Source organism: Lipotes vexillifer, unplaced genomic scaffold (assembly GCF_000442215.2).
Source record: "Lipotes vexillifer unplaced genomic scaffold, Lipotes_vexillifer_v1.1 scaffold1067, whole genome shotgun sequence".
NCBI lineage: Eukaryota > Metazoa > Chordata > Mammalia > Artiodactyla > Lipotidae > Lipotes > Lipotes vexillifer.
The window spans coordinates 1,902,709-1,917,610 of record NW_006775205.1 but is presented as its reverse complement, the minus strand read 5'-3'; the positions used below and the strand labels follow the sequence as shown (position 1 = coordinate 1,917,610).

The 14,902-nt window shown below is 33.6% G+C and overlaps 1 protein-coding gene across 2 annotated transcripts in view; it reads left to right on the top strand.

Annotated features, from left to right (window-relative positions):
* Window positions 1-14,902, top strand: part of LCORL (ligand dependent nuclear receptor corepressor like) — a 166,650-nt gene that overhangs the window by 59,011 nt on the left and 92,737 nt on the right. For both annotated transcript variants that reach the window (XM_007449827.1, XM_007449826.1), the window contains exons 3-4: window positions 4,787-4,866; window positions 5,765-5,894. In XM_007449827.1, coding sequence (XP_007449889.1) covers window positions 4,787-4,866; window positions 5,765-5,894 — 210 coding nt within the window. The remainder of the gene's footprint in view (window positions 1-4,786; window positions 4,867-5,764; window positions 5,895-14,902) is intronic.

Here is a 14,902-nt window from a genome sequence, read left to right as displayed (position 1 = left end):
TTGTGGTTGCCAAGAGGGAGTGGGTGGGGGAGGGATGGATTGGGAGTTTGGGGTTAGCAGACGCAAACCACTATATGTAGAATGGATAAACAACAAGGTCCTATTGTATAGCCCAGGGAACTATATTCAATATCTTGTGATAAACCATAATGGAAAAGAATCTTAAAAAGAATATAGATATGTATAACTGAACCACTTTGCTGTACAGCAGAAATTGACACAACATTGTAAATCAACTCTACTTCAATAAAAAAAAGAACACACATAGAACGTTGATTGATTAAGTTTGACAGCTTATATCGGCACAGTTCTTGGGCCCCAAAGCAGTTATAATAGTAATGTCAAAGATCACTGATCACAGATCACTATAGCAAATATAATAATGAAAAAGTTTGAAATGTTGTGAGAATTACCAAAATGTGTGACACAGAGACACAAAGTGAATAAACGCTGTTGGAAAAATGGCATTGATAGACTTGCTCAGCACAGTGTTGCCACAAACCTTCAATTTGTAAAAAAATGCAATATCTGCAAAGTGCAGTAAAGCAAAGTGCAATAAAACAATAAAACTGCCTTATACGTTTGGACTACAGTTTGTTCACCTATTTGAAAGACCTGGTCACTTCCTAGGTTTGGCAATTATGAATAAACCTGCTATAAACATATGTGTGCAAGTTTTTGTGTGAACATACATTTTCAACTCATTTGGTTAAATACCTAGGAGCACCATTGCTGGATCCTTTGGAAAGGAAAGACTCTGTTTAGCTTTGTAAGAAGCAGGCTATCTTCAAGAGTGGCTGTACTATTTTGTGTTCCCACCACCAGTGAATTTAGGTTCCTTTTGCTCTACGTCCTCACCAGCATTTCATGTTCTCAGTGTTTTGGACTTTAACCATTTTAATAGATGTGTAGTGGTATCTTGTCGTAATTTGCATTTCTCTGATGGCATGTAATATTGAGCACCTTTTCATATGCCTGTTTACTATCTGCATATCGTCTTGGGTGAGGTGTCTGTTCAGACAGGTTTTGGAGTCAAGAATGAGTTAGGAAATATTGCCTCTGCTTCTGTTTTCTGGAACAGATTATAGAGAAACCATTTGGGCTGGTGCTTTCTGTTTTGGAAGGCTATTAATTATTGATTTAATTTCTTTGATAAATGCCTATTGAGGTTACATATTTTTTTGTGTGTGAGATTTGGTAGATTGTGTCTTCCAAGAAATTTGTCCATTTTATCCAAATCTGTGGGAAACTAATATTGTCCATAATATTCTTCTGTTACTCTTTTAATGTTCATAGGATCAGTAGTGATGGCCCATCTTTCATTTCTTATATTTTCTCTTTTTTTCCTTGGTTAGCCAGGCTAGAGGTTTATCATTTTATTGATCTTTAAAAAATCAGCTGATCCTAATTTTTTTAAAGGTATAGAATATAAACTGGAAGGATATATTGCAAACTATTAATCGTTATCTCTGGATGATGGGATTATGAATAGTTTTTCTTTTCTCCTTTGTACTTTCAATATAGTTAATATGTAGTTTCATAATGAAAAATTATTTTTTAATTATATTGCCTACTGTTATGTATCTTTTAACAAAGTTATAATCAGTTTTTATGACCTTAATGAAAAATCTAGTTTCAGTATTCTCCTTTTTCACTTTTCATTGAACTTTATCTTTAGGAACTCCAAATTTATTTTCTGTGGCTTGAGGGTACTGAAGAGAATAAAAACATTAAAAAGAAGTGTGATTAGTTAAAAGAAAATGAAAGTAACATCTACTGGACTTCTGTGTTTTGCGTATGTTCTTATTTAATTTTTACTACAGCCTTAAGATGCAATTATTATTATCCTCATTGTACAGTGAGGAAATTGAAGCTCAGAGAAAGTGACTAGCCTAAGGCCACATCTGTCAGTAGTATGTGGAAAGACATGGTTCACTACAAGGCTCTCTAATTTCAAAGACTGTTATCTTTCCCAGATAAATCAGGTGAATGATTGGAGCCAGACTTTGACCACAAGAATATGTATATATGGTGGAAAGGTTGATTTTTATCATTCATTTACTATCAGTTTCATATATGACATTGCCTTTTATTAATAAGGCTAGTTGTATAAGGTACATATTTTAACCCTTTTTGAGCTTATACCTTCATGTGTTAAAGTTTCGAAATGAGAGACAACTTATTTTAGAGATGAATATCTGAATCATTGTCAAATTTTGTTTGAGAGATAAAATGAATGTGTTTTGTTGTAGTGCTTATTTAATTTTTATGACCTGAAAGGACAACCTGGACAGAGGGAGAAGTCTGGCCTCCAGGTGATTTTTCAAAATCGCTTTTCCTATATATAAAAAAAGTATACCATCATCATTTATTTGGACTGAAAATAAAAAGTTGCTATATACTTAGTAATATTTAGTAATTACTAAATATTTTTAAGTAAATTCATAGATTTCTGAACCCAGTAACATTTAATGGCATTTATGTAATCATTGATTATTCAATGCCATTTGTTTAACTATGTAGGCATTTATTTTAATTGAATTTCCTTGAAGAACTTCACCTAAAATAACTAAAATAAATGAGGATAATCTCAGCATGCCCAATTTTATTTTACAACCGGTAATTGTCTTAATTAACCCAAAGTTGTTGTCCCTTGAGTCAATATATTTATCACTGAAACTTTATGAAACCTTTCAATGATTTTTCAGAAATACCTTTTCCAGACCTACCAGCTATTTTTCAAAAATCCCAATGCTGGATTCCTTTCATAGTCCCTATTCATGAGGCCATAATTTTTAAAAGCAGTAAGATTTCCTTGATCTATCAAAATTATGTTATGCTTGGCATATGAGTCAAGTTTTTGCTACAGTAATGCTACATAACAAACAGCTCCAAAATCTGTTTCATGTTTATGGGTGACCTTATTCACTGGAATCTAGGCTGTGGATGGGGATAACATCTCCTCATGACTCCGTGTTCCAGACTGAAGGATTAATGGCTTTACGGGCCAAGTTCTTCTGATGTTGGGTGGTGGAAATTCAGGAGAATTGGGGAAATTTGCCATGCCTTTAAAAGCCTCTGCTTAGAATGGTATACTGTCACTTCTTCTATATTCATTTTATTGGTCAGAAAGCTGTGCCTTGCTCTCTGTTAAGAGACACTGCACAGTCCTATATTCAAGAGTGTGAATCTATGCTTCTGTTGTACTGACTGGGTGAAAGGTTGGAGAAAATTATGAACCTGCATAACTACAATTCTGGGTTTTTAACTGTATAGGTTATGTAAACCTTTTCATTTGTCAGGTTGTTTACAAAAAGTGATCAGTTTTCTTAAGCAGATATTCAATTAAAATTCGTCTTCTGCAAACTAACCTTATTAAATATATGTGTGATAGTACAGGATTTAAAAAATAATGACTAGCGACTCTACTTCGTTAATAATTCACCTCTGCATGATGTTTTGCAGTTTATGAAGTATTTTCATATTTTTAAAATTTGATCACAAATAAGTTAGGTGATGGGATCCTTATTTTACAGATATGGAAATTAAAACAAAACCTTTGTGGCTTGGCAAGGCTACAAATAATAAGTTTCATTCCAGATTTTTGGAGACTTCAAATCCAATCATCTTTCCATTACTCCATACTGGATCTTATGTTCCCATTCCCTCCTCTTTCCAAGCTTAAATAAATAAGAGGAATATTTCTGGAGCACTGCCAAAATCAAAGGAACCTATCACTATACTCTTTATATTCCAGCAAATTATATTATCTTCTCTTCTGACCTATATATCTGGATTAATGCAAGAGTATCCCACGGGCTAAACCTAAGTAGTATTTATTCATTATCATTCCAGAAGGATGAGTTTATTTCCTGTGTAGTTTAGCAGAAAACATGTATTCAATTTCATTATGTATTTCAAAAGTATAAGAGAAATTACTGTGGTATACCAGTGCTTTTCAAATTAGTTCCAATGTAGCTGCCTCAGATGATAATAGTTTATGTATTTGAAGTTCTGTGTATGAATTTATTTGGGAAAAGAAATTGGAGGGAATTTCTATTGCAAGGAGTACATTTGAAAAATCACTGTCTATACCAAGTACAGTTAGGATGGCAATGTTATTATATCTTCATAAAATTCCTTCATTAGAAAATGTTTTCCACGAACTCACTAATATATTACAACAGTTGGATTATAAGGAACATTCTTGTGAAAAAAATCCATGTTTGGTATTGAATAATATAACTTGTTTACTTGCTTTTTGCTCTAACTCTTGCAACAAAGCCTTTAGCACGTAATGAAAATCTGATCTGACTTCTTAGCAGTGGATTTCTACTTTTTTCTTGGATAGCATTCCATATTCTCAAATCTGTAGGCTTTTCTGGTGCTTTATTCCATTTCTCTGTTTTATGTTGTCTTTCATGATGTGCAAAATTTATTCCTTTATCCCCACATCTCCTTGTTTGTTCTGACTTCTTTCATAGTGAAAATAAAAATTAATGGACAATGATAAATTGAATCTTTCAGAAGGCTAGATGATACTTAAAATTCTATTGTTGGAAAGTTAATTTATAACCAGCTCATTGTTCTTGCTACTTTGTCTGATAATAGTGCAAAATTACTCTCCGTATTTCTTTCTAGATGTCACCAGTTTAATTCTGGGAGGGCCTTTTCCCCTTACTATAGCAGCTAGCTTTTTTATGTGAGCCATTGCTATGGTGAGTGGTAATTTTATTTGTTTTAATAAAGTTAGTGTATTTAATCAATATTTTTCCCTCTTTTGAAGACTGTGAACCAGAAGAGCTGACTGACTGGTCTATGGATGAAAAATGTTCATTTTGTAACCTACAGAGAGAAGCAGTCAGTGTAAGTTTTAGTGCTATGAAATTATTTCTAAACTAATTGCACAATTGTAACACAATTTTTTAAACTTAATTTCTGAAAATTTGTGACTTACAGTGAAATTTAAATACTTGATTTTGGTAATGAGAAGAATATTTTAAAGTCTTATGTTAGAAGTCTAACATTTAGCTTAACTTGCAGGTAAAAATCCCAACAACATTCTCATCTTTTTTGCGCATTTCACATTTCTTTCTTAAAGCTCTTTGACTCATAAAGTTCAGTTCAGATCCGTTTTGTATTTAGGTAGACACGGGTGAGCCTAGTTTGGTCTGAGACCACCCTGTAGTCTGATTTCTTAGGAATGAGTGGTTGGAGGATAATGTAGTACTACGTTTTAGCCTTTTACTTTCTCATGAAGTCTTTTGGATATCACAGTTATCTCCTGTGAAATGATTAATTATTAGTTTCTACTGTAAACAGGGCATAAACTAGATAAGCAGCATCTTCTTGCATGGTGGGAAGTCCTAATTCTTTATGTACTGTTGTGGGAAGGGCTGAGAAGAAATGGGAATTTGAGACCTTGCACCCATTTTGGTCAGATTAGTGGATAAACATATCTGCTTTGTTCTTAAAACTCTCATTACTGGCATGCTATATAGTGAATTTATTTAACAATATATTTTATCTGCCCCCTACCCCCTTTTTGACAATAGTTTTGCTAAGGAGTAAGGCTAGTTTGTCCCTCTATCAAAGATAAATTTCTTTTTTCCTGACTCCTTTCTCAAATCTTATGTTCTGTATATAATTCGACATATTTAAGAGATAAAAAAATAAACATTTAGAGAATCTTTTTGCCATTTTAAATGGAGTCCCATGTTTAAATAAAAAGTGATTTTTTTATGTTGTTTTCTTATAATTTTAGGATTGTATACCATCTCTTGATTCTTCACAGTCGACACCAACAGAGGAACTATCATCTCAGGGCCAGTCCAACACTGAAAAGATTGAATGCCAAGCAGAAAATTACCTAAATGCACTCTTTCGAAAGAAAGGTAATATTGATATACTTTGTCATTTAAAATTTGCAATAGACATCTAAAATGTTTGAATTTTTCTCTCACACAAGTTTTTAATATGTCAATCTCTACTCCATTCTTGATTATTTCCTTCTTTGTCCTAGTTTTTCTTCATATTTTTAGGGACATTAGGATTTGCAATCACTGTGGAGGTGTCTTCTATTAGGCTTTCCTTTTCACCTTTCTATTCTCAAATCTCTCCCTGACTTTATTTTCTTAATCTACTATAGGCAGAAGAAAATTTTATATGCTTCTGGTCTTCCTTATTTTGTTTCTGACTTCAAAAGTTCTTTTGTGTTCAATAAGTGATAGATATAACATATTGCAAAGCTGTTTTTAGAAATGTAACAGTTAAATCATTTATCAGCCAGGTTGGTAGTATATTTGCTGGCTTGAGATTTCAGTGTTTCTTTGATAGCTTGAATGTGCTTACTTGACATTACAATGTCAGTGTTGTTCTTTGCTTCCTGTCTATCTAAACATTAAATCCAAATGAGGGCTGTTTTCACTTGTTTTCTTGCTTGATACACATGTATCAGGCAGAAGTTATTTTTATATCTTAAGTTACTTGAGAAAAATACAGAAATATAGACCTTCCATTTTTTGTTCTTGGCCATTTGTGCAGTAGTAAAGTGTCTTAATTTTTATCACATAGACCTTTGGAATAAGTCATGGTGCAGGGGGAATGAAGGGTGGTGGTGGGAGGATCACTGTACCTCCCAGCTTCCTGAGATTGGGGAAAACATTACTGTATTTTCATCTAAGTATTGATAGTGCTTTTACTCCTCTTTTGAATTAGGTAACATCAGATATTTTCTGTTAAACAGATGACTTACAGGTTTTAATCTATAATGTTGAATATAGTCCTCACCTTTGAGAAAGGAAGCTTTTGTTTAGTCTTACTGTTATGAGTTCTTTTATGTGTTGAAATATGAAAATCCTCTGATGAGAAGAACCATTAGTATATTAAAAGGCCTAAAGTTAAGAACTATATATTTTTTTAAGTGCAGGGGACTAAAAATCTTTTCCTGTGTTACCAAAGTACTTAGTATTGAGAAATTGGCAGTATCTTTTAAAAACAAATTGTTTTCTTAAAATTTTCTTTATGAACCAATATAAAAATTATTTACATGATTTCTTTAAGAATTTTATATTAACTTAGAAAATTTTATTCTGCCTGTATATTTACATTTATAAGAATTATGTTATCAGACTTACGTCACGAAGAGAGCTGGAGAAAATGTATGCATTTACACACATGCATGCAGTAAGTTTCACTCACCTTAGAACTTATTCAGTCGCCTCCTCCTTTGAATAATTTGTAATGGTAGTAGGTAGAAATTAATCAATAATAAAGACTTTTAGTATTTGATAGTATGGAGTTAGCCTGTGCTCCATTGCCCTGTTAAGAGTAATCAGTAAAAACTTGGTACTATTTCAGCTGATTCAAGCATCTGGGTCTCCAAGAGGTCTCCTACCAATGGTTGGGTGAGTGTTCATGGATATTTAGTGACCTCTCCATTTGGGGATTTTTTTGGTTTTCTTCAAGATCTTTGAAGGATCACAGAGTTTTTAAATGAAAGATTCTTATTAGTAGTATTTTTGCTTTACTTCAGGTCTTCAGTATTTTTGTCTTTGTTAATTTCTTTATTTGTAGTCCCTCATCACTTTCCAGATTTAATTAAACGTAAAGACTTTTCTACTTGTTTACTTGGGTTTGTTTCTGTTGTTTGTTTTTAATTTCTTTGAATGAAATCATTTTCGAGATTTCCAATATGGTCTGACCAGGATGAGACTAGAAGATAATAACAGTATCTTTTAAATGGTTTTAGCTCCTTTGTTTGTGTATTTGTTTATTTATTTAGTAAGTTCTTTTAACTTTACTTTGAAATAAAAGGCAAAAAATGTGTTTTTAAAGATAGGAAATTCCGAGTCTTCAGAAGCAAATAAAATGCTGATAAAGCATCTTGTTAGTGAAGTTTTTATTTGATTCCTGAAAATTTCTCAAACCCGGTCATTTATAGGAATGCTGCATATTAATAACATTAGTATTACTGATACTTTAAATCTGTTGCTTAGTTTGAGGAGCATAGGCATGTGATCATCTTGCCAAAACATAGAGAAATCTTCTAATATCCCTATTGTAGCTTTTTTATTATCTTTCTTAACTGTAGTTTTATGGAAGTTGATGATGTAAGCTGCTGTTATTGAGAACTCACACTTAGGATAATTAAGATGGTTGATGTCATCAATTATGATTGAACACTAAGCCCGTTTTGTGACTTACCTCATTTAATCCCAAAACACTGTTAAGAGATAGGTACTCTTCTTATTTTAACAGACAGAGATAATGAAGCTCAGAGAAGTTTTGTGTTGTGAACGTTTGAATCCTTGGAAGGAATTTAAAAAGGTCAAAGATTTTCTATGTGAGGAACACTTAGATTCTAAGTATTAAGTAGAAAATCATTCCTGTTCTCTACTACTTAGCAGCCTAGAATTAGGATTATTTTAATTGAATTAGGCAGGCTAGAGAGGACCTATGAGACATACAGAGCATTCCATCTTTGCTTTATATGAACATGAACAGCTTTAGTGATTAGTTCCCTTATAGTATTTAATAATTGGAGAAAACTTATTAATCTAAATACAGTTTGGACTATCCCTTATAATTAGAAGCCAGTCAAAAATACTCTTGTAGGGTTGGGTAAGTACAGTCAGGGGAGTGGATATTTTAGTGCAGAGATGAACTTTTAACTAATTTTGTATATTCTTTACTTTAGAAATGTTTCAAAATTGAGTTCCTTGTAGAGGTTAACCTAGACAATTGTCTAGAATGCTAGAGTAGAATGAAACCTCCATGATAGTAGGGACTTCTGTTTTGTTAATTGCAGAATCCTCAGTATCTGGAATAGTACTTGTCACATCTTAGATCTTCAGTAAATATTTTTGAATGAATAAATGAGTACTAAGATAAACTGTCCATATATCTTCCAGTTTCTCTACATATTCAGTGGTATTAGTACTTATTTGTTTTATTTGAAGAAGAAAATTATTTAGCATGTATGTATTGTTTATCTTTTCCTACTTTGTACTTAAGTTTATTACTGTGTATAGCCTGAATATCAGTCAGTTTATTTGTTTTGAAATGTGGGTAAACATAGGCATATATATATAAAATGCCTTTTCTGAAGCTGTCCCCATAGGATATGAACTAAACTATTTTGACTTTGGCTTCACATTCTCTGATCACCTGAAGCAGTGTAAATCACTGGCTTACGATCCAGGAAGATATCTCATCTTTTATTTTTCAGTTAAAGAAGGCTACTTGACTAAATTGGACAGATAGTATGCACATTGTAGCTGAATGAATCATACTGCTGAGTGTATATAACAAAATAAAGCCTTCCTTCATCAAAATATAATGTTTTTCCTACTTTATCTTTTACCCCCCATACACACATTGAGCATTCATGTAACTACTATTCTGGTCTTTTCTTTTCGAAGACCTTGATATATAGTTGAAAGCTGCTATTAACCAACCTTTCCCCCTTAAATTAATTGTTAGCTAGGTTTTATATAAAGGTTTTCATGGCTTTTTTGAACACAGATCCTTTTCCTTTTAAACTTTTAATTTTTTAGCTCTATAATACTGCATGAAATAAATATTAATACTGCTTATTAATTAATTGGATTATGACTGATACTAAAACATTTGACTTCTTAGAAACAGAAGTGTCAGTCTTTTAGATTGCTTTTCTCCAAATGCAGGTATCCTTGAATGACTATGTAAATTTGCCCTTATTCATTCAGGCCCTAAGCGTTTCTTATACAAATGTGCCTTTGTGATAACACGTGGTCATACATTGACTTTCTCTTTATATGTGGGCTGCCTTTTTAGAACTCTCAGGGAACTGTATGTTAGTGTCATAAAATAATCCACATACCATTATGAGCCACAATCCAGAGGTGTTCTTGAAAATATTTTTCTTATTTTGCCATGTAGAGGATATGAATAAAATTCTAAGAACACACTTAAAATTATAACTGTATTTAAGATTTTAAGCATTTCTGTTAAAATCACCTTTCTGCCTGCAACACCATCCATAGCAGGAATTAAAGGCCAACTATCAGGTCATTCATTCATCGTCACATGGATTCTTATCTCCTTTTGTCTTTTTTAATCTCTAATTTGACCCAGTCATTTACACCTTTACAAGCACCCAAATTTTTTCCATTGTGTCTTCTGGAACTTGTGGTCTTTCATTAGCAGTCCCCTATATCCTCAATCTTTTCTCTTAATGTTCCCTTTACTTTATTGCTTTAAGTGAAACCTATATATTCATAAAAGATGCTTTTGTAGACCTTTCCCTTGCTGGATGTTTTTAATTCCTTGCTTTATGTAATATGGGGGTGATAAAATTAACAAGCAACTTCTGAGATCTTTATAGCTGCTTTCCACTCATTTATTTGCCATCCTCACTCCAAACCCTGAGCTTGTTTGGAATATCTAAATATTCCATCCATATTATCATGTTGCATACCTCTACCAGCCTTTTCACTTTCTTCCTCCCATCTTAGTTCTTGGTAACTTCAAGTTCTATGTAACTGTTACGTTCTATATTCTGGCCTCTCAGTTACTTGACCTCTTCATTTCCAATGATCTTTTCCTCCATTCCACTCCAACCACCTTTCCCATGATCATCCCTAGACCTTTGCCACCTCACAAATATAATTTCAACCATCCCTATTTCTACTACCACTTTATTTCAGTAGTCATCCCAGTATTTTTTTTAACCTCCTTGCAACCCCCAATCTATTGACCATACCACTTCTCACTGTTACTGTCTTAAGACTTCACGTCTCTCCTTACTCAGCTCAGATACTGTGCTCAATCGCTGTAATCATCTTTCTGTAAAATTTTAACTCCCTTGCTTCTCTTTTCCTTTGTCATATTTGCTTGTCAGAAGCTTATCTGTGTTTTAACCCTATTCTCAATATCTTACACACTTACCCTGGAACAGCTGAACTTGACTAAAGTAAAACATCCTATTATGCTGACTTTCTAAGTCTCACCTAATCCCTTTCCTCTGTTACAGGTGGTTGTTTTATATCCTTCTCAAAAGTTCACAACTAAAAATTATGCTTCCTTTTTGTAGCACAATCACCTTCTAACATATTACATAATTTACTTATTTCTTTTATTTTTATTGTTCATTGTCTTATTCCTTTTGCTAGAATATAAGCACTATGAAGAATTAGATTTTTGCATTTTTGCCTGCTGAGATATCTCAAGCATCTGACACGTAGTAGATATTTATTTTCTGTACTTTTACCATCTTCACTTCTCAACTTCCCTTTTCTTTTCAACCCATCCCAATTAGACTTTCTTTTCTACTACTCCATTGAAATTGTTTTATCAGTTTCATTGGTAATTCCATCTTGTACTATTCAGAGGAAAGTTATTAGTTCTCACCTTATTCAGCTTTCCAGCATCAATTGATAGGGATGAGCACTTCCTTAATCCTGGTTTCTAGGAAACTATATTCTTTTAATGTTTCCCCTGTCTTGCAGATTACTTCTTTCACATGCTCCTTGCTGCTTTTTGTCTTTTTTACCTTTAAATATTGAAGAGCCTAGGAGTTAGTCCTCAGTTGTCTTTTCTTCTCACTATGCCTTCTCTTACTTGATGGCATCATTTCATACAGTGGGTTTAATTACAATGTATGTGTTGATGACACCTGAATATTATAGGATTATATCTAATCCTAATCTTTTCTCTAGCTTTACTCTCTTATATCTGTCCACTTGGTATTCTTCAGTAGAATATTCAGTAGGCATCTCAGAATGACCTGTCTAAAACAGAACACTTGATTTTACTCTCCCCAAACCTTCCCCTGCCCCAGCCTTTCCTATCTTAGTAAAAAGTATCACGCTTGACCCCAGTTGGTCAGCCCCCAAGCTAGGAGCTTTTCTTGATTCCTCAGTATCCTGTATACCCACATTCAACCTATCATCAACTCCCATTGGTTCTACCTTCAAACCATTTCCATAGCTGCCATCCTAATCCAAGGCACTTCATCTCTGGCATATACTACTTAAAGAGCCTCCTAACTGGTGTCTCTTCTTCTACTTTTCTCTTCCCTACCAATTCATTTTTTCTACACAGAAGGCAAAATGATATTTCTGAAGCCTAAACCAGGACATTATTCCTCTGCCCAAAAGCTTCCAGTGGCTTTGCATGTCACTGAGAGTAAAATCTATCAAAAATTCAATCTACATGGCCTACTTCTGCCTCCTCTTTAGCCACATCTCTTATTGTTTATTCTTTTGCAGACTCTGGCTTTTTGCTTTTCCTCAGATGTGCTAACCTTATTCCCATCTCAGGGTCTTCCTACTTGCTGTTGCTCTGTTACCTCTGTCTGGAATCCTTGTTTGCACCTGAGCATTGCACTCCTTCATATTATCAAATGTTACCCTGGCCTGACCACTCATTGCCCCAACCACCCCATTTATAATAATTCTTTCAGTCAGTCTCTTTCCCATCATTCTCCTTTTCACTTGTCTGTCTGTTTGTTTCCCTGACTCCTCTTTTAATATGTGTTTGTTATCTGCCACGTCTAGAATATAAGAACAGTAAGACAGGGATTTTGTCTATTTTGCTGTATCTCCTCAGCACCTAGAATTATACCCAGTACAGTTAAAACTCAGTAACTTAATTGAGTGCCTGTAGAAGAGGAATATTTTAAAGATCAACAGTAATGCTTTAAAATCATGATTGTCTATCCAGTTTTTTAAAAATGTTACTTATAGCTGTAGTATGCTAGATCTTTTAGCAAAGTCTTTAATGAGTCCTTGCATGTGATAAGAAAGTTCCAATATTCTAAGATGTTCTAGGAATCAGCCCAAATAATGAAAATATAAGTGATTCTAAATTCCTTTCAGAAATGTTTAGTCATTGAATTATTCTTTCAATGGTTATACACAACTCATAACATTTTGAGGACATAATTTAAATTTTGGGGAAGCAGTGGTTCTTTCATTTATCTTTATATAATTATTTAGAAGTTTGTCTAAATTATTTCTTTGCATATTCTAATTCAGTTGAGAAAGTGTAGTCTGTTAGGTGAGAGGGAAGACCTAATTCTCAGAAGAGATATAATTCTATTTGGGGCCCTATTTTTTGAATTACCATCTGTCCCTGGGTAGTATTTCTCCCCTGTGCTCTGTCTCTAATACTGCAGATAGTGAAATTAGCCTGTATGTGAATAAATGTAGTAATCTATATATGCTGTTCAAAATAATGAGTACTGAATTGGAAAAAGCACTTTTTTGTGGAAGTAACAGACAGTTACGACGTGCTATTTAACTGTTTCATATTAATTTATCATTTAAAAATCTTTTTAGAATATTTTTCTGATTTTCTTGAGTAACTCATGAATTCACCAGCTGTGTCATCACCTATGTGTTCTTTCATAAAATCCTGCTAATTTACTTCTTTCTTTCCCTGAGTATGACTTTCCCCAGTGCAAGACTAGTGTGTTGGCCTTTATAAAACATATTTCTCATCCATGGTTAGAGAAGTTAATTCATTCAACAAAGTTCCACTAAGTTTCCTTCTATATGCCAGGTACCATACTAGTGGGAAAAAGGCAGAAATCATCCCTGTCTTCTGTGTGCTAGTGAGGGGAAGCAGACAGTAAGCAAGTAAATTCTGTTTGTGGTTGAATGTGAATGCGTGCACGCACACACACACACACACACACACACCTTACACACATGCTGGATATAAATATATATGTAGGTGCTGTGTAGGCAAAGCAGGGAAAGGAGCTTAGGGAATGCCAGGGTAGAGGTGGGAATTGCAGTCTTATAAAGGGTAGTCAAATAACATTTGAGCAAACGCTAAAAAGAAAAAAAATAGGGTATCAAACTCAAACTACAGAAAACCTGGGGGAAATACATTTCAGGAGTTAAAGCTAATATCAGTTTTGAAAAATTATAGATCAGGCATGTAGGAGGTGATCGCCACTCCCATTCCTCCGTTTTACAGATTATTTTCCTTTTAAGACCAAGCTAAAATTATAGCATTTAAAAGCAGATAGGGGATTTGGAGATTATTTAACTCTGTTCCTTTACTTACATACAAAGAAGTAACAGTTAAATAACTTGACCAAGCAACATGTACTATAATGTAAACAACTGATTAAATAATGTAAGATAGTTAATGATTATTAATAGTACTTAGTAAAATCAAAAAAGCATTTTTAAAATGTTTAATTAATGGATTCAAGAGTTGCCTGCATGAAGTTTGATGGTAATAATAGAGATGGAGGCTTAGTTCCTGTTGCTGTTTGGTGATGAGTAGTATTAAGTCAGAGTGAGCTGGTGAAGTATTGAACAGGTGAATTAAATGCCTAAGGTTCATCCATGTCTGAATCCATGGAACTAGCTTATCTGAACCATCAGCTGAAGCCACAGAAAAGGCACTGGGATTTTTTTTAAAACTTCTTTTAAAAATGGATGAACTATTTAAGTTCCCGTCACTTGTAGTTTTTCAGCTCCTGGTCACCCTTTAATGTGTGGAGTCTTCTCATATCATGATCAGACTCACTTGTATGAACAAACATTTTATCGGCATGATCTAAAATTTTTTTAAAAGATTTGGTGTCAAGTATTTGTGACTCCTTTATCTTTGCCTGACAAATGATGAGCATCAAGTTGAAAGATTTTCTAATCATAAACTCTTCACTATGTGATGTTAACAGTTAACATTTCCATGGTCCACTTCATTAAACCCAGCCTCCTTAGCAAGATGTAAGACTTTTTGCTTTACAGTCAACATTTCTTTTTACTCCTTGAAGTTAACAGAAGAATATGCTAAGTTTGTTCATACTCCATTCATTGTTCATTGTGATACTTTTTCCCAAGCCTGATTGACTGAGAGTGTCTTTTTATCAAAACACTTTCATAAGTCCTACTTCTAG